General features: G+C 40.1%; 1 protein-coding gene across 3 annotated transcripts in view; it reads left to right on the plus strand.

Annotated features, from left to right (window-relative positions):
• The window catches only part of TTC1 (tetratricopeptide repeat domain 1), a 30,662-nt gene extending 11,025 nt beyond the window's left edge, over window positions 1-19,637 (plus strand). For all 3 annotated transcript variants that reach the window (XM_065849380.2, XM_065849382.2, XM_065849381.2), the window contains exons 3-8: window positions 266-326; window positions 2,235-2,347; window positions 4,342-4,378; window positions 6,102-6,250; window positions 12,195-12,249; window positions 17,962-19,637. In XM_065849380.2, coding sequence (XP_065705452.1) covers window positions 266-326; window positions 2,235-2,347; window positions 4,342-4,378; window positions 6,102-6,250; window positions 12,195-12,249; window positions 17,962-18,095 — 549 coding nt within the window. In that variant the 3' untranslated portion in view covers window positions 18,096-19,637. The remainder of the gene's footprint in view (window positions 1-265; window positions 327-2,234; window positions 2,348-4,341; window positions 4,379-6,101; window positions 6,251-12,194; window positions 12,250-17,961) is intronic.
• The last annotated feature ends 491 nt before the right edge of the window (window positions 19,638-20,128 follow it).

The raw sequence follows: 20,128 nt of genomic DNA on the forward strand, positions 1-20,128 counted from the left end.
AACCATGTAATTCACTATGAATGCTCTTTCTGCATACTGTTGTCCATGAACTAGAGCTTTTTAACCGCCTTGTTGGTATACACCATTATTTCATGGATATATAAAGTATATCATGTCACAGTGACTACAAGCAAGCAGTCTTGGTACTAGCTAAAATTATTCAGGTTATATTTTATTCTGATTTCCGTTCATACTTTATTTGGAACTGTGGGTGACCTACTTGTTCATTTCAATTAAATACTTTGAGACATTGTCTTTTTTGTAGAAAAGAAGAAAGGAAAGCACAACACTGAAGGAGAAAGGAAATGAGCAGTTCAAGAAAGGAGGTGGGTTGATAATCTATTAACACCATATGACTATTAAAGAATCTTAAATCAATACTTAGCCATCATGTTGGTGTTGCAGAAAACCCATAGGAAGATCTCACACCTATCATTGTTGAAACTGATCATCTATATCATTTTTCATCCAGCTCTAGAGAACATGAAGAGATAGGAAACCTCCTTAAGAGTTAAGTTTAGATCACAAAGACTTGGATTACTAAAGTAGGATTCTCATGAAAGTGAAGTGTTTAAATCCAATAACATGATACAGAACTGACTGCCTTCCAAGTGCCAGGGCTTCTTTAACTAATCAGAAAAGGCTTCCGGTAGGCTCTGAGTTTTGCTAATGCGTTTGTTTAGAATTGATGCAGGACTCAGTGACTCAGTAGCCCTCTTGTACCTTCGTACATTTCCATGTTTTGGCCACTGATTTTGTCTGTTGTACATTTTATTTAGGTATGAATATTATATAGTGTCTATATATAATATTATATAGTGTATATATATAGTAGTATTATATAGAATATATATACTAATATATGTTGTATATTGGTATATACAGACCTCTATATATACTTATATGTACTTTTATACACATATATACATCTCTATACATACATCTATGTAGAGAGATTTACATGTGTATGTATAGAGGTGTACACTCAAATACATATATTTTTAAAAAATCTAGAGGTATGTAAATTTCTATCTTATGCCAGAACTGGACATATTCTGAACATGGTTAATACACACCAGCGGGGTTGAGGTCAGTAATAAATATCTGTACCAATGTTTTAAATTTAAAAACATAAAAGGGGAAGTGATTTTGATACCTGCCTTTCATTTAATGTTCTGGTGGCTAGGGAATTCACAAAGAAATGAGGAAATGCTGATTCATACTTTCCTCGGTCAGCAGGGACACAAACAAGTAACCTCCCCTTCCCAGAAGCAGCCCCTGCTGGCCAGCCAGGGGCCTTCCTGTTGGAGCTCTGCTGCTGTGAGCTGAGAGATTCCTGGGGAATGACGGACCAGTTGAGGCCGGCAGCAGGGCAGGCAGAGGGAACTGCTCAGACCATGAAAGCAGCAGCAAGCCTGTAATGGTGGCTGAATCATCTTGTGAGATCTCATCCATAGCATCTTCTTGACAAATTCTTTGACAGAGCTTTTCAGTATACCTGTGGCTGTCAAAGTGCTTGCTAATCAGAAATGCACATCCTTTTAGCACCTGGATGGTCACCAGATAATGTGCACAGAAAGAATTGCTCTATTTTGAGGGCAATGCACTTGTCAGCTGGCAGAGCATCGTTCATAGTCAGCATAGGGCCTTTTCACTCTTGACTCTATCTTTGTTAGAAAATGAATAACTTAATAATCCCGTGGGCTTTACCACTGTTCCTTGCTTTAGACCAGATTTGATGCTGGATGACCTTCAGGTGATAACGGGTTTGTGGTGACTGACCTTCAAGTCAGTCATTAAAGATGATGTGGCAAATAAAATATCTCTGTAGCTACTTTGAACAGGTATCATTGCAGTGACATATTTCAGCACATGCTTCCTATCAGTTCAAAGATACACTTAATCTAAAGAGATTCTACCTCTAAGGCTGGTGCTCAGATAGAATGAAACCATTTCAGATATGAGAATTATATGCGCATCATGCTGCACTTGTTACATTAAGCTCAAGACTATATTTCTGTTTTTACAAGGGTGTTGATTTTGAAGTAACTAACTGTCGTCGATCTATGTACTACTTAGTAATGCACTTTTCTGAGTGCAGCTACTGATTCTGGTTTAATACTGCATCACATATTGAGAAATGTTTCCAAAGAAATCTTAGACATGTGGTTCACTGACAGTGCTGGCATTTGAAATGAATGGTCTGTTTTGTTTTTTTTCTATTGCTTCTGCAGACTATGGAGAAGCAGAAGACTCTTACACGAAGGCCCTGCAGATATGTCCAGCCTGCTTCCAAAAAGACAGGGCTGTTTTGTTTTCAAACAGAGCTGCCGCAAAACTCAAACAGGTGAATATTCTTTTTATTTTATGAAACCATGTATTGATTATATGACAAATGCAATAATGAAATCATTAGGGGTGCATAAAGGAGGGCAAAGAAGTAAAGTTGTTTGCAGGTTTTGCTGCTTGCTCAGAGCATGAGAGAGCATGCTCCCTGTGGAAATGCTGGTATGCTTGGTTTTGCTGAGCATGAACACAAACCTGTCAGTTGCAATTGGAACAGCTGTTCAAAATTGCTCTGCTGCATTATGTTTAAAACACTGATCTTTTGTTTTTCATTCTCTCTATTTTAGTGAAATTCCAAGTTCACATGGAACAGATCTCTTTAAGCATGGTTAGGACATGCAGACCATGCATTAGACGGTAGCTAGCGAGTGTTTTTTCTAAAAGCCTGGATTGTTACATACTTCTCTTCATTTAATTGGCTCAAATGCTTTGAGGCATAAGCAGGACTTCCTAGCTGTGACTTTATGAATTCAGTTAGTCTGCTTTTTTCAGAGTTGCTCTGTAGTAGGACCAACCTATATAGCACAGTCTGGATAGAATGGCTTCAGCTTTCTTCGTATGTTTTGTTTTCCTTGACCAGGGAAGGGTCCCCAGCTGTTACCAGAATCACCAGTGCAGTTCAGTAGCATGGAAGGCGTAGAACACAATCTGTCTGAACAGAAACTTCACTTCTTTAGAAACAGAAGATACTGAGAATTCAGGAGAAATTACTCCCTATTGTTGCCTTTGTTTTTAAGATTAAATTGTTACAGAAAAATAGCATTTTCCCCTATCCTCAGTTTGCCCTCCTGCAAAGGGCAGTTTCTTGCAGTTTTCCTCCACTGTTGAGACAGATGCAGCTCTGTTTAGAAATGCACCTTACAGCCATATTTAGGCATAAATAAATAAATTCTTACTCAGCATAGAGTATTCTTGTTTGGTTAGAATTATCTACCTTGCTGTTGAGATACTGAATTCTTTGAGCAGACAAGGGAAAAATGAGGTAAAATCTGTAATAACAGAAGCTAGAACCTTTCAAATACGAAAGCTGTAAACTGAAAAACCTCCTCACAATCCAGATGTTAACTATTCATATCCCTGGGAAACTAATCCAGTAGTCCCCAAAGGAGCCTGAGATGATGAACAAGCTGTGCAAAACTGGTGTATCTCACCAGTGTAGATTGGTGGAACCTGACAGACCAATACATTACTCTGAAAATAGATACATGTTATTAATAACGTCCCCATTCAGTTTATTCTTTCATACCTGCTGTACCCATTTGCTTTGCACTGCAGTAAAAGCTTGTGAGGCATTCTTCTGTGAGACAGCTTCTGTTTAATGGAGGAGAAACTGGGTGCTTGGGTGTAGGAAGATCACTACTACTTAGATCAACAACAGAAGCATGGCACAGCCTGATTTTTAAAAAAAAATTAAGCCCTTTTATTTTGGATGAAAATAGGATCTCTGTCTCAGCTCTTCTCCTTTTTTTTTCTTGTTTCATTATAAGCAGATTGCTTGACTTTCATCTCCTAATTGTGGTAGTGCGGGTGCACTCAGATCTTGTCCCTCCCACTTCAGGAAGTCTCATGCATTGGCCCCTGTGGAGAAAGCTGTATTAGTGCTAAAGGCAGTAAAGTGCCTGCTTTCCAAATGTCTTAGCTTGTACAGACAAGAATTTATCTGGGAGTCCTGGGAACCGTCTATTCCAACCCCTTAATTAATTGACAAGGGTAGAAAAGCGGTAGCTCAGTTAAGCCAGGGCCTGCAGATGTGACTCAGCTGTTTGATGGTGGCTGCCGAGGGCAGAGCGATTAGTGGGGCAGCCGGGTGGTTTGAACACTGGCAGCTAATCGCTGGTAAAGAGCTTTACATCAGAAGCAATGGTATGAAAAGCCTTGATTACATGAGCATCCCAGCTCCTTGGAACACCAGACAAACCTTTTTGCTTGCAATTGCAAATAATCTGTTTCCCGAGGAATATGACTTAAATATAACAAAACCATTTTGTGTTCCAGGACAAGACAGAAGCTGCCCTAAATGACTGCAGCAAAGGTATGACTTTTTTGTGTGCTTCTCCTGTGCCAGATCTTTTGTACATTAATTACACCCGTTAGTGCCTTGCTGCAGAGCAGTAATTTTGGGCATAAGGGTCTTCAAAGAACTTACAGAAAACTGTGGTGGAAGACATTTGAATCTAGAATTATTTATGTTATTTATTTTACAAATATCAAACTTCTCCTGTCTGTAATAATGTACTTTCTATTCTCTTGTGCCAATAAGGCTGTCATTTGTACTTCTTTTTAATACGAAAGTATTTTTATTATGGAAGTTGTTTCCTTACACCTACTATTTTAAACCCACTTCCATCTGCCTTTACCCCCCAAATCTTGGTTTAATCCCAGATTCCAAAGAACTGTGAGGCCTTATAGAACTAAAAGTTATCAGGTCCTTTTTATGCAGGGCTTTTGCTTTGCCACAAGGGCTTATGCTCTCCTGTTCCTGTCCTGTGTAGCTTTCTCTCTGTAAGTTCTGGTGAAATCGTTTCAGCTGTGCATTGCCTTATTGCTTCCACCCACTCACACATGCTCGAATATTTGTTAAACTCCCCATGACAGCTGGGGAAAAAAAAATCCAAATTACCGATCAGAAAACTAATCCAATGGCTGCGTGCCAGTACTGCTTGTACAGTAAATAGGAGTTCGTACATGCTAAAAGTATTCTTGAAGGTAACAGAATCTAGCTGGACTCTGTCACGTTGGGGGTTTGCTTTGTTTTGGTGGTGGTGCATTTTGAAAAACAGTTCTGCTAATTTTGTAGTGGCTGAAAGGGAATCTGTGCTTTGCAGCAGTGAGACGTGAAGCTGCCATCGCTTGACACTCCCCGAGGACTTGGCTTACAAACTGCAATGCAACACTTGGAGCACAGCAGAGCAATTCACACTAACCTGCAACTTGCTGACTGTAGCATTGTATTTGTCCTTCCAGAAGGAAAAAATAGAATATTTAGCTAGGTGATCCTAGATTTAATTGTCCTAAGAACCATTTTAATGGATTAGTAAATATGAAATGGGCAGTCTTTCATACTCCCTTTTTCTGTGATGAAAAATGGATGAAGAAATTATTGAGAAATTATTATTTGCAGGTTTAGCATTCAGTCTTAACCGCATTAACATGGTCATGGCTGCCAAGGGAATAAAGAGAGGAAAAGCTTAAATTCAATCAGTATGCCTCTTAACTTACAGAGCTAGCATTACCATTTGTGGATTCCCAACCCAATTTTGAGTGTTTGATATTGGAGTCAGTTCAGAACACCAGTAGTTCTCCTGGAGTTTGTCACAACCTGAACTAAGATAAACCGGGAAACCCTTGTTTTGTCTAATATATATATCTTTAGGTACATTAAACTTTAGCTGTAATCAAATAATATATACTTATTAAATGTACAGAAGCTGAAAAATATCTTACAGGTCCTCAAAATTTCTGAACCATCACTTAGAATCTCTTCATATATAGTAGTATAAATTTTAAATGTTTGTGCATTACAAATCTCTTCTGTCTGCAATGGATTGTAGATGTTAAATGAAATAGGATCATTTGCATTAGACTTTCACAGGCAGATATATGCCTTTCTGAATTATGACTTAAACTGTGACCGTGCTTGTTTCTAGGCTACAATATAAAGGTAACAATTAAGAACTTAATATACAGTTAAGAATTAATTTGAGGGGTGTAGACATGTTTCAAGTAAAATATTGTGCTTTGTTTTTGTTTTCTAGCAGTGGAATTAGACCCGAACTATATTAGAGCTTTGCTGAGGAGAGCAGAACTATATGAAAAAACGGAAAAACTAGATGAAGCGCTGGAAGATTACAAGGCAGTCCTAGAAAAAGACCCATCAGTTCATCAAGCCAGAGAAGCTTGCATGGTAAGCCTTTTTTTAGTATACTTTGGCATAACTTTAAACCAAGGTCTTTTCTTTCCTATTCTAAATATTCAGTGCTGTTTATGCAAGCAGCTTCACATACTGCAGCGGGGCTAACTTTTTTGTCAAGTCTGAAAGTGTAGTGCTTTTCTCAGTGTGGTTTGACATCAAGATTACATCAACTGCCACAGCTTCCATTACAATAAAGTATATTCCTCTTTTTACTTTTGTAAAATGAGTGAAAGTAGATGTGTGTTCTGAGCTGTAAGCATGTAATTACACATTTAGCTGTTGAACAGTGCACGCACACACACACACGCACATTTCATTCTAGTTTTCTGAGGCTGTCAATTGTTTTTATGCATGTGTTAGGAAAGGTTGAACCACTGCTACACTTTAGCAGCCATCATTTCACTAAGGATCTGCACTGTGGAGATGAGAACACAAGAACCCTATAATACAGTTCTTGCTAGCTGCCTAATTATTGGGAATCTGTTTTTCTTTAAGTAGAATTACATTTCTGACTGGTAAATGTGCAGTCGAATGCCTTTATGGCATAATTATAAAATAATTACTTTTTTTGATGACTTGATTGGATGACTTTGAGAATGGCAGAGACAGGATTCCATCAGTCTTGTATCTATGTTTGTAGCTACTTCAAAATATTGATATTTTTGTTTCTTGATTTAACTGCTTTCTGTTCAAATACTTTGCTATGTCTTGTGTGCATATTGGCCACTTTCAGTATTTTACTAATAGTGACTGAAGTCTGCTATTAATCTTCAAACACCCTTTCATGTGAAGAAAAAAGCACCTCCTGATTCTGTTACTTTCTTCCTTCTAAAAACAATTCTCCAGCTTAGTACTGTATTCCAGTGTCCACTTGTAATCAATTTACATATAGTTCAGGATAAAACATTTCTTGCAAGTTTCCTTGGCCTTTAGGATGTGTCAGCTTGGATGAAAAAAGGTAAAAACCCCAGCACTTGTGAAACCCCAGTCTAACATGTAAATAATCCCTGCTCAATGGGGATTTAAAGTCACTGCCACAGCCTGCTGATTTGAGGTTTTAAGTATCTCTGTGTGTAAAATACCAGCAGGAAGTGATTTTTCTAGTGATATTTAGTACGGTAATGCTCAGTGTGGGAAATAGCTGTGGATTTGACAAATTCAGAGGGTCTTTTCACACGGTGGCAAGAACGGGAATCTATTTTGTGCAGAAAGCTCCTCTTATGGGCTGCTTACTCTTCTCATTTTTGAAAAGAGGTTATGAAGGCTGTTTTGAAATGACAAATGCAGTAGAGATGTGGCCAGCCAGCCTGTGGTTTTGAAGGAACACGTACTAATGAAAGGGAGCTGCCGTAAGTGGTACAGAGGTGGTCACTTTTTATCAAAGTGAGAGCTTCAGATCATGGTAGGTGAATTTTGCAAGCACCAGAGCACCTGGAAAGAGCTGATGAGCTTCTGCAGGGAAAACAACAGTTGAACTATTCTTTACTTCCATTTTAAGGCAAATGGATGCAATTTAAAAATGTAATTCTTAGTTGGGCACCCGAATCCGTATGCTAATACTTGACTTGATTTGTATCTGGTTAAATTTTCAGAGGGTGTCATTATTTTAGTTCGGCTTCACATCAGTGAACCTGCAACATATTCTGCCGCATAAAGAAAAAGAAAATCATTTACTTCACATGCAAAATTACCTCTAAAACCACTTAGAATATGTTGATGCAGAAATATTTTTGAAAGGCTTAGGTTTAATTGTTTTAACTCTCCATTTGGGAAAATAAATCATCAGTAGTGAGGTTTTTATTTATTTTTTTCCCCCTTTTCTCCATACTCTGGTATTGTGACAGATTAGAAACTGCTTTTATAGCATATTAGCCAAGAAGTCTTGTCTGAAATTACTTCCTTTGGGACTGGATCAGTTGCAGTGATGGCAGAAAAATATTCTGTGTGAGTGTGTAACTCCTGCGAGTGGTAAGGGTATGGTTTCACAAATTGCTGAACTGACCTGCTGCTCACAGAGCTGTCCTGTTGTGTGAGCACAGGTCCCGGCTCATGTCCAACCTTGGGGATGGCTGGTTCTGTACGGGACTCTAAAGGGAAAAACACCAACAAGCGAGTAAAAAAAGCCAGCGATCAAAAAGCTCCAGATCGTTTACTTCTTATTGCTGTATCTTTTTGCAGTCAGACAAGTCCTGCTGCAAATGCCAGTGAGAAGGAAACAAGACGTTATCAAGGCAGTGCAGGAATTGGGGCCGAACCTTTGGGCAGCACCCGCTGACACAGTTTACTGTGAGACAGTTTACTTGTGCCTGCATCTGGCTGAAAGCAGGAGAGCACTTCATCACCTGCCTCTTGGCAATGGCTTCATAAGTGACAAGCTTGTCAAACATCCTTAATGCATGGGTAGTGAATACGATGGGTCCATCACAGTCTAGAGGAGTATTTGTGTTGGCCTTGTTTCTAGCCTGCTCGCTGAGGCTGGATTACTTGATCCAGGAATTCAGCCAAGGAGTCTGCTGACAGTTTTAAAGGAAACGATGGGGTTTCGTTTCTGGAGCTTGTAGCCTTTTGGCACTAGATGAGCAGCAGAGTGAGGCCTAGTGTAATCTAGCCAGTTCCTTGGTACAATGGTGTGTAAGGAGTGCACTTTAGCAGCTCATCATACAAAGAACAACTGTGAAGATCAGACGTTGTCATGAACCACCAGTCAGGACTCCACAGATTAAGCCTTGGGAACACTGTCAGTAGTTGGTACAAAATATAGGGTGTTTAAAATACATATGTTTTAGCTGATTGGAACCCTGTGAAAACATAGATAATGTCCTTTATACCTATTGCAAAACCACAATTTTCTTTCAGTGAGTATGTCTCTAATAATGTCACTAAAGAGCCCTTGCTCAGTAACCAGTGGAGGTTTGGGCTAGAAGAGAATCATGAGGAGTGCTGCTTTCTTCCTGGCCATATTTCAGGAATGTTTTAGAATGATCAGTAATTTATTCTAAATTTTCATAGCTGGGAAGTACAGAGGTTGACTGTTTCGTATACCTTCTGCTCCTTGACCTCGTTTTCTAGGCAGGGGCTTTAAGCTCACATGTGGTGCAGAACACTCTGTACAAAATGCCCTCAATTTACACTGCAGTGGTATTTAGGACATTCTGCCCTGAGTCAGTCCTGTTCTTTGTCAAGTTTCCGGGTAAAAGCAGTATTTTGAGACTGAAGCTTAAAGCTCCTCTCTTGAAAAATTGTTAAGGAAATAACTGACTTCTAGTTTCACCCTTTTAAAAATATTCACAATAGATGTCTACATTTCATAATAAAGAAACAATTCCAGCTATAATGTTGACTCCATATGCATGGTTAACATATGTAATATGTGGGAGACTAAGAATCTTTGCTTTTTTGTAAGGCGAAGTGCATTGCACTTTGCAGAAATACCACAGCATTTTTTTCCTCCTCACTGGTCATGAAAATGATGCATCAAGAGAATCTGCAAATTTGCTTCATTCACTGTTAATCTTTCTCGTTCCCGTGCACAGAAAATATTTCACATACTGCTTTAGGGGGAATGTCACAGTCTTGTTAAATGACAGCTTAAAAATATTAAATACACAGTAGTTCTTTGCTTTGATTCCTGATTTGGTAGCTGCTCTGAAATTTCAGTACTGTTTATATTTCAGGAGTAGAATGCTAGAGTTTTGATTTAAATCCTAGTGTCACACACTTTAGTTATTTTTGACATCTTCAATGGCAAATTAAACAGATTGAAATTATAATGTTTTGTGGTCAAACAATCCTATTAATGCTTACCCCAAAAGTGTTTAATTATGTAGTATCAATCTTTAGCTTTTGTTTTTAGCAGGTGTGTAACAGTGTTGTGTGAATTTTAGCTTCAATGCGGTTTTTGAGGGATTACCAAAAGAAGCTGTACTTTGAGATGAGCATCATAGACACCAGACAAATAGCTGGCCTTACAGACACCTTTCTATAGATAACTAACTTTGCAAATACATTTCTGGAGTGAGAAATGCTGAGTGTTTGGAACAGTAGTATTCAGACAGACAAAACATGGAGTATGTATTTCAGATCAAGGATTTTTGTCTTTGTTTCCTGCTAAAGCCTGATGTCCAAATGTGAGAAAGATGCTCCATATACACCAAGCTCATCCAAGATTCAGCAGATCTCGCAGCCACAATGCAAACTGAACTCGGAGCCTGGGGATATCTGCACATGTTTTCATGCAGGCAGCTCGGGTCCAGATCTACACCCAGCCTAATAAGCCCCTCTGGGTCAGCAGGAGTCAGATGGGGTCTGACTGGGCTCGTTAGGTCTGGCTCACTGGTGGTGATGCTGGGCCTGGGCTGGTGTCTACATTGTATTCCTCAGTACTCAGTTTTCTGGGTTTTTTCTAGGGTGTATCACCTCTCTTCCCAACCACTGTAGAAAATTAGTTGTCTTTTCTTGCGTTTACCAGTGTATTCTGCTCTGAAGAGCAGAGGAATAGCCAGGCGACCTCATCGATGGGCTCTTTCTTGAGGTGAACATCTTATTTCAGTGTGGCAATGATAGCAGGATGACAAACCTATCCGTGGTGACTGGAGACGTAAATGACGGGAAGGAACAAGATTAGGAAATGAATTCTTTAACTATGTTGAGAAACCAATTATCATAAGGGAAGTGTATCAGGAGTGAATTCCACACCTGTTACCATACTCTGCAACTGCAATTAATTTACTGATAGCACCACTACAGTATGTCTGTCTTATTTGCTATGACCCCCACAAGAAGAGACAGCATAGTTATGCACATAATTGCATGTTGAACTGCCAGAATTACACAGTAATAAGCATAGTTTAAAAGCTTAAAATAGTACTTCTGAAACATATGAAAAAGATGTATAAAAATAACTATCATTCATAATGCATTTTGTTTTAATATTGTATTTAACTGATGCATAGAAAATGCAAAATTTAAATGATACAACGGTAAATTTAGTTGTAGTGAACATAAAGTTATATTAAAAATTATCATTGCGATCATATAGCGAAACACTAGTGCCGTGTAAGGATGGAAGATAAGTCACGGCTGTTCTAGGCAGAAATGGGAATCTCAGATCATTAGGAATGCACAGACCGTGCAGTTACAGAATGCTCTTTAGAAACGTGGTGGGTTTTTGACAGTGCAACAGATTTTAACGCTGGTGCCAGTTCTGAGGCGGGAAAAAGCACATTAATGAACTGTTCCTTGGAGCAGTACCTTGCCCAGCATGAACTGTTGGAGTTTCCTCCCCTGAACTCCCAGATCCAGGCCCCGTTTGGGATGCCCTGTCCATAGAACTGTGCATTTATTGCCTAATAAGATGCTACTCATTAAACTATGTCCTGAAGTTCATAGACAGCTAATTCAGTGATCTTCTGATAAAATATTTGTATTTAGCGGATCTTTGTGTTTTCACAGGGTGGATTTCCCTCAGGTGCGATGCTGCTGAGAACTGACTTTATGGATGTTTTCCTCATTACACCTGTGTTTAGGTTCAGAAGTCAAATACTGCGCTTGCTTAGTTCCTCTGGCCTCTCTTACAGAATTTAATGCATGAAGCAGTGGAAACAGGGCTAAAATATACTTTAATTGTAAGTCTCTTAAATTCCATAAGCTTTTCAGTTAAATTTCCAAGCGATCAGATCGGGTGTGTTTCTCTGCAGTTAAAACGTGCGCCTGGATGAAACCTGCAGTTACAAGTTATGACTTAACTGTTTATGTGAACTGATGTCACAGGATGAATTACAGGTTTCCGAAATCAGATGAAAGTGTGGTTTGACATAAGGATTCCTTTTAAACTGTAAACAGCGTATCCTGGATATGTGTCCGAAAATTCCATAAGCTTAGCTTACAGTATTATTGAAAGCATGGGTCTGATTCCAGTTTTTCTCTCTTTCCACAGCGACTACCAAGACAAATTGAAGAGCGGAATGAAAAATTAAAGAAAGAAATGTTAGGTAAGTGGTGTGTACATAGAACTTTCATAGTCTACTAGAAAAATAAAATGCATGAGTAAAATCTCTTGTAGAAAATGTGAAGAAGGTAAGTCTGCAAGGAAATACTTGTTCTGTGTTGAGCTAAACTCTTAATTTTTTTGAAGTTCTCTATTGCTTGTTTTCACCTACAGTAAGTTCTAGCTAAATAATTCTCCCTCACAAAAAAGGCTATTGGTTAAATTCAAATAAATAAATACTCTATACCTTCTAAATCAATTTAATTGATGCATGTAAAAGCAAGAGAAAATGGTTTGAAACAGACAGACTGCTCTGCCCTGCAAGTAGCCCTTCGAAGGAAACATTCCCATGAAAGGCATAAAACAGGGTTTTCGCTAAACCTTTACGTAAAATAAGTCAACCAGCTGTAATAACTGAGCATGTTTGATCTTGTGTCTGAAGAAATAAATTTGGTTCTTATTGTAGCACTTCCAACCTACACTTCAAGTCTTCATGTTTACGTTGATTTGTACAGTGTTTCAGTTCTGTTTGTGAGGAGGCTGAATTAGACCCACCTAGTGTTGCAAACAGGCTTGCATGTCCTGGTACAGCCAACTAACACTGTCATGAAAACTGGAGCTGTGTACGAACAAACCAAGTAAATGGAGTGCATCGTCCTCCTTCCCCAAGTGTGTTTCCTGTTTTCCAGCGCTGCAGCTCATTACCACATAGTTTGTCAGAAGCTGAAACCACTTCTTAAGCGATTGTGTGTAAATAAGTCAGAGTACACATTCTTGGCTGGATTTTTCTTCCAGACTACCTAACTATGAATTCTTCTGTGCAAGTGGCAGTGCATGTGATTGGCGAAGCTGATATCACTAGAAAAAAAGCATGTTTTGTTGCCAGAGTTCATTTCTGCTTTGTGTTCTGCAAGGATCTAACTTTCCCAAAGCTGACATTTGTATTTAAATTACTTTCATATTTTCTATTCAGCTGTGCAGGTTAGTGCTGCCACTTGCCACTGAAGTTTGCTCAGCATGAACTGAGTTTCACATTAAGGAAAGCTTAACTTGCAGCACAGATGTCAACATATACTGACCATTTCTCTGTTCTTTTTTATTTCTCTTCTGACGTAAAAGCCAAAGATTTCCACCGATTGTGCAACAAGCCAGTCTGGCTTAGAGAAACTGCAATTCCTGTGATAACTGGGACCAGCTCCTTTGGGGAGAGGGTGTCAGAACAGGGGGAAGTTTGGAATAGTTTTAGAAAGGTTTAGCAGCTTTGGGGCTGTGACAAACATACCTTTTCCTGCAGGGGAGCCAAGTATATTTGATATAAAAAACATGGGGTGGAACATATGCCATCTGTGTAACCCGTCAGACACACATGGAGTTCATCAAATCTAATTACAAACTATTGGGATTTTCAGCTTAAGTTATAAATGAGTGCATTGCAGAAAATAATGAAATGTACTTGATTATCAGTGTTGTTATGGGAAGGTGTATCGGAGCCTTTCTGCCAATAAGGGATTTTTCCAGCTACGTGAGATCAAGAAAGATATTTATTAGGCTTAGTGCCTAAATAATTAGAGGTCGGGGGGGAGGTTTTTGGTTTTTGGTTGGTTGGTTTTTATTGTTGCTGTTGCTTTGTTTGTTTGTTGGTTTGGTTTTTGGTCTTGAGGTTTGGTTGTTTGGTTTTTTTTTTAGTACTGCAGGACATGTTGTATTTGCAATTAAGCTGCTAAATCCCAGTACTGTATATGGGGAGGTCACTTTAAGTGGTTCAAATTAGAGCTAATGTACAGTCACTTTCAGTTCAGTCCTCACTTACCATTTAGGGAAGGGAAAAGGATTCGCCTTTGCTCTTTTAATTGCTTAAGAAATGTTGTTGATCATACAGAAAGTTATACAAATATGAGACTTCATCAGGAAATTTGTCTTTTATCCAAAAAAAGTTCTTAACACAAACAATATACGGCTTTTCAACATCCAAGCACCACTTGAACGCTAGCAACTATACTAAAATTACTGCCAGGCAGACTGAATAGCAGCTCATTTTGGCTGTTACATCTTAATGTAAATCATGAGAAATCTTTTTGTGCATCTGCCTTTTGCAAGGGGCTGTTCCATTGCAAGTTTAGGTGAATAATGAATCACAGACTTCTGAGCCCTAAATTGATTTTTACCAGTTAGCTTTCCTTTTAACCTCTGAATATTGCTTTGCTGAAGAAATTTAGCATGCTGGAGTTGCAGGTGAAAAGTAGACCTGGCGTGTCTGAGATATAAAGGACAAGATGATGAAAGTACAGTCCTGCAGAGGAGGAGGTGTGTTTGCTGTGTTTGCGGGGAGCTCTGCGCCTGAGTCACCGTGCCACAGCTCCTTCCTGCCCCAGCCCAGCTCTGCCTGGGGAGAGCTGCTCTCTGGGGGAGGGGACATTGGACTCAGCTACAGATCTTAATTTAGGGATGAAAGCGGAGTGGGGGAAGAGGAAATGGTGCTTTCCTACAATGGTGGGTTTATGTGCTCAGAGGCAGCAGAAGCAGTACTTTGGGCTGGGGTTCCCGGAAAAAGCAACGCTTTCTTCTACTTCATTAGCCATTTATTAAATGTGGCTGCACCAAAAGGCGTTGCTGTATGTGGATGTAAGTGATAGAGCAGGAAGGTGACCTATGACTGTATTGTTTTAATTATTCATTCACAGCGAGGTGAAGAATCAAGTATTAAACATAGTCTTTAGCTTCCCCCAGACATGGCCTCGCTGCAGCTGAGAATACCAGGGCAGTTGTGTGTTTACTGGCTCTAGTGTGACCAGAAAAGAGCAGTCGTACCAACTCTGGGGAGAAAAGACGTTTCTGAGTCTCCTGAGCAGGGCCAGCTCCTCCGCCTGCCCCAGCCAGCTCCTCCGCCTGCCCCAGCCAGCTGCAGCGCCCGCACAACGCACGGGCTGCTCACAACCGGCTGTGCCACGCCAGGCCCTGCGGGTTCTGCCACCGGGACACAAAGACACTTCTCACCCCAAACCTGGAGCTGAGCAATGGCCAAATGGTTGTCTAGAAGTACAATAGCAACTATTCACCCCAGTCATAGAGATGCTATGAACAACTTTATAGTTTGAGAACCGAAACGCTTTTAGGATGCAGTATAACGTTACAAACTTAATGGTTAACTTAGTTTAAACAGGGTGTATCTTAGAAATAACCCACCACCAGTACAAAGAAGCTGATCCCAGCTGAGCCCCTCACTGGAATGACTTTGGCCAGATCACTCAACCACCTCATCTGTTAATCCACATGGCAAAACCGAAATCAAATTGAAGAGGAGTTCTGTCTCACCAACTAGGTGCTTTGGGAGTGTAAGGCTGTCTTCCTTTGTAAGGTCCCAGAATTGCCGTGTTGACTCTCAAAGACCAGTCTTGCTTTAAAATAATTACACAAATCTCTGAAAGATACCCAGTTGTGAGCCAGCACTTTGATGCGAGACCTTAATTACTTTGGTGTACTTAGGAGTGCTGCAGTAATGCTGATACTTTCTTTATGTAGGAGTGAGTTGTTTGGATAAATTGTTGACATTTTTCCCCAACTGTTGTTTGGTTGGTGGGGGGGGATGGTTTGTTTGTGGTTTTTTGGGGGTTGGGTGTTTTTTTTCATGTGTATGTGTGTGTGGTTTCTGTTGTTGTTGGTTAGTTGGGTTTGGTTTGTTGTTTTTTTTGGAGGGGGGGTGGTTTTGGTTTTTTGGGTTGTTTTGTTTTGGGGTTTTCTTTGTTTGTGTTTTTGGTTTTGTTCTTTTGTGAATGTGTTTAAAAAAGCTCCCCTGCCCCCAGTTAAATTTTGGAAATGTGATTGAAAAAATAGCGTATTTTGGTTTATGGTGGTGGTGTCCAACCTGACTTGAACTGTTGCCAGATTGTAAGAGGAGGGATGCACTTCCATGGGCCACGTTGAGGCTTGGCTACAGTTTGTGTTGTGAGCACGTCACAGGCCTGCAGTGTCACACCAAGCAAATCTCTTGATCTGTTTGTACTCTGTATGTGCAACATAAATACCGCTCGCCTCTTTCTGTAAAGAGCTCACATGCGGCTTTGCTCCTTAGGTTTCTGTACTTTGGCACTGCTGTGAAGTTGCTGCTTCATTGTGGCAGCAGCAAAGCCTGAACTACACTGCGGCTGGTGCATCGTAGTGAGGAGACTGACTTAATAGCCATAGCTGTGATTGTGTTGCTGGGCAGAAATGGGGTTTTCAAACAAAAGAACTGAAGAAAAGCAAAGACACTAAATTGTAAGTGTGCACATGACTTTGTTTCTAACATTAGTTTAGAAATAAAGGCAAAGATGATGAGAACAACAGACGTTTCTCTTGACTGAAGGTGGCTCGTGGAAAGCACACACATGGCAGTAGCAATAGGTGTGGCCTTTGCACATTTGAGTTATGTGATTGTGGCCGCTCCACTTGCTTAACTGGATTTTCCATCTGCCAGCTATTGTTGTTGTCACTTTTTCCCCACCATGTGCACACACAAAACTCCCAGCAAAACAAAATCCATTCCCTTGAAGATCTAGTAAATGCAGAAGGCTTTTTGAAAGGTGATGTGCAGCATATGGGTGCAAACCGAGAGTAAGCTTCCACTTGTCCAAACTTCTCCTGTTTGTTCCTTGGGAAGCTACAGTTCTGCATTAAAGCCAGGAGGAAAATGTTTTTCTTGGAAAGCTGACCGTCTCCCTCCTTTGGCATGGCACTTCGCTTGTGTTTAGCCAACATGCAAATTGTTACCTCTGCTTCTTGTTTCATGTTATGCATTTTATCTTTGCTATCATCTCTATACAGATATGACGTTTTTTAAAAGGATGTCATTTTGTTGTCCCTCCCCTTTTGTGGCTGGTAGCAAGATTCATTTTCTAGTCAGAAAGCACGTGTGATATGTATGAATTGATTTTAGATTTTGAAATTGATATGATATATTGATAGCCTTTACATTTTATTGTCACACCCTATGTATATTTACTTGTTAAATAACAGTTGCTTAGAGCTCTTAGCAGTGGTAAATTAGTCCTGGAGAACTGTAGTTTTGAAAGTGAGTTAATGATGTCACAGCACATGAAATCATGATGAGGTTTTTTGGAGGCAAAATGGCTGCTTAGTGTGCAAATACAGTTTCTTTGCAGAAACAGAATTTGTTTCATTTTTCTTTATATCAATATACACCTTCAGAAAGGGATTTTTAGTGATTACAATGAGCGGTTTGAACCTTCATTGTTTCATTCCGTAGCCCAGGAAACTGGGCAGTTATAAATACTTGATTGTTCATAGAACTGTAGCTGCCGCAAAAATGACCAGAACTGAGAACCTTGTGTTAGAAAACTTAATGTCGGCAGCTATCAGAGTTATATCCAAGTGTAAGTATATGGGAGACCATTGTGGTGTTAACACCATCGTGGTGTTAAACTCTCGTGCCTCGAGAGCCTATAACTGAGGAAACTCGGTGCTCTGCAGAGCTGGCACCGCTGAACCAGGAGGGTCTGCAGCCACTCGCTGATCTGTTTGCAACCCCAAGGCTGACAGTAACTACATCTCCACCATTGGGAGTCTTTAAATTCATGTTAAGAACCTAAATAGCCAACAAACAGCAGAGATTTGCACAGCATTTACCTTAAGTTTGTAGATAAATTAGTAGAGCTGGACTGTCAATGGGAATTTTCCATCTGCTTCATACTTAATGTATTATCTCTCCTTTTCACTGCAGGCAAACTGAAGGATCTTGGGAATTTGGTTCTTCGCCCCTTTGGCCTGTCAACTGAAAATTTCCAGATAAAAAAAGATTCATCAACTGGTTCATACTCCATCAATTTTGTTCAAAATCCAAACAACAATAGATAGCATAGATCTAATCTCATTCTGCTGGCTTTCAGGCTTCGTGACTGTGTGCTTGCACGTACCAGTAACAGAATTCAGCAAATGTTCTTCACGCTCCTCAAGTGAAGATAAGACTCAAGCATATTCATTTCCATGCTTGTGAAATTATTTACAATGTGGATGTAAAGCAAGTCGTTTGACTTCTCTTAGTGATAACAGTGTGTGACTTTTTTTAATTAATTGTTTTTCTTCCCTTGCGGCATTTGGCTTGTCCAACAGTCAGCTTCATTATTTTGGCCCATTCAATGCTGCCAACAAAATTTCTAGCAAGCAATTGGGTTGAATGAAATGCTCACGCACCTGTAGCCAAGAACAAGGCCTCATAGTGTCTTGGGGAATTAATGAATCCGGCAGAAGCGCTTCCCCCACTCGGCAGGTGGGTGTGACTGGCAGCAGGCATGGCAGCAAGCCAGTCTCTGCTCTGGAGTCGGTTTTCTTTGTAATAAAGGCCTGGTATTTCTGTTGGTTTGGTTTGTGAAGTTCTTGCCTTATTTGAGTCCTTCCCGTGGCGGGGGTGGTGTTAGAAATAACACACATAACATACTTGCAGGACATCCATTTGAAGCATTTGCTTTTTTTTTTTGTCTTGCTTATAGCAATATCAGCCAATTAACCTCAGGCCACCCTTACACCACAGTTTGTTTACTTTGTATTCACATTTCTGAAGGCAACAAGGAAATTTTGTACCTATATATACACACACTTTGTAATGGTACCATAAAATTAGTGACATTTGCTTTTCCCATATTAATTCATATCCATAATGGTAAACAAATAAGTGATGTTAAAGTTGATTGCAAAAGATCTTCATAGTGCACCAGACCTTGAAGACAGTGAAGTATCTGTATGTATGTATATGTGTGTGTATATATATATATACACATATATATATATAGGTGCTGTTGAAATAGTTCATTCAGCCTTGGGAGAAGGGGTGTCTTTTGTAATTACTACTTACTGGTTTTTATATCGATGCTGAAATGTTTATGTTGGAGATGGATTTTTCAGTTGTCTCCATGCAGATTTCAATACATGAGCTAATGAAATAATTATTGGTGGCTCTCTGTTGGGTGTAGGTTGTCATCTTAAATTTGTTTCAGGAAGTCTCTCTGTGTGTACTTAAGGACTGAAATGATAGAGCTCCAGTCTTTACACTAATACGTCTCAAAGAAAGGGTCTCTCAGGCTAAGACGTTCTTGGTGCTTTATTTTGATTTTTCTCTCTGCAGCTGTTGAGGGTTTTGATTGTTATTTAACTCTGTCCTGCTGCGTTTTTAGTTTTGATTTTGTGGTTACCTGTTTGTAAATTGTCTGCAGTGTGTGTGAATTAAAATGTCACTGTCAAAAGAACAGAGAAGCCCTAATTCAGAGCAAGGCCTGTGCAGCCTGTAATATCTGCGTAATTAAAATGTCACTTAAGTAAGTAACAGCCACGAGCCTCTAGGATTTCTATGTGCTGAAACTGTAACTATCCTGTGCTTACTTGAGTAAAGTTTCTAATGTGCAAGGCTGAATTTCCTTTATTAATGAAGTTTGGGCAAATGGGTTGGTGTGTGGGTGGGAGGTTTTAAAGAAAGATAGATTGATTTTATGTATCTATCCTTAGAGCTGCCCGTGTTGCTGCAGCAGCTGGAGTTGGGTGCACAGCCCCCCGAGCCTGACAGCTCCAGTGGGCTCAGTACTTGTAAAACCCTCTGCTCTCTGAACCGAGCTCTGCAGCTCCAGGGAAGGCTTATTGGGTTGGGCAGTGTTGGGACTAGTATAAGTGATAATCATCTTTCCTGAAACCTGGAACGCTATGGAGCAAACATGTCCAAGCTGCTTCAGAGGCACCCTGGGCAGAGGCAGCCCTGGGCTGGAGCTCAAAGCTGGGTTTGTGCCCAGGCAGCCGCTCAGGTGGGTCCAAGCCATGCTATCCCGGAGCTGCCACTCCCGGCCAGGACAGGCAGAGCCATCAGCTCGTGCTGTCACCGGCTCTGGTGCCGGAACATGGGGCGA

The sequence above is a fragment of the Patagioenas fasciata genome, chromosome 14 (assembly GCF_037038585.1).
Source record: "Patagioenas fasciata isolate bPatFas1 chromosome 14, bPatFas1.hap1, whole genome shotgun sequence".
Classification (NCBI taxonomy): Eukaryota; Metazoa; Chordata; class Aves; order Columbiformes; family Columbidae; genus Patagioenas; species Patagioenas fasciata.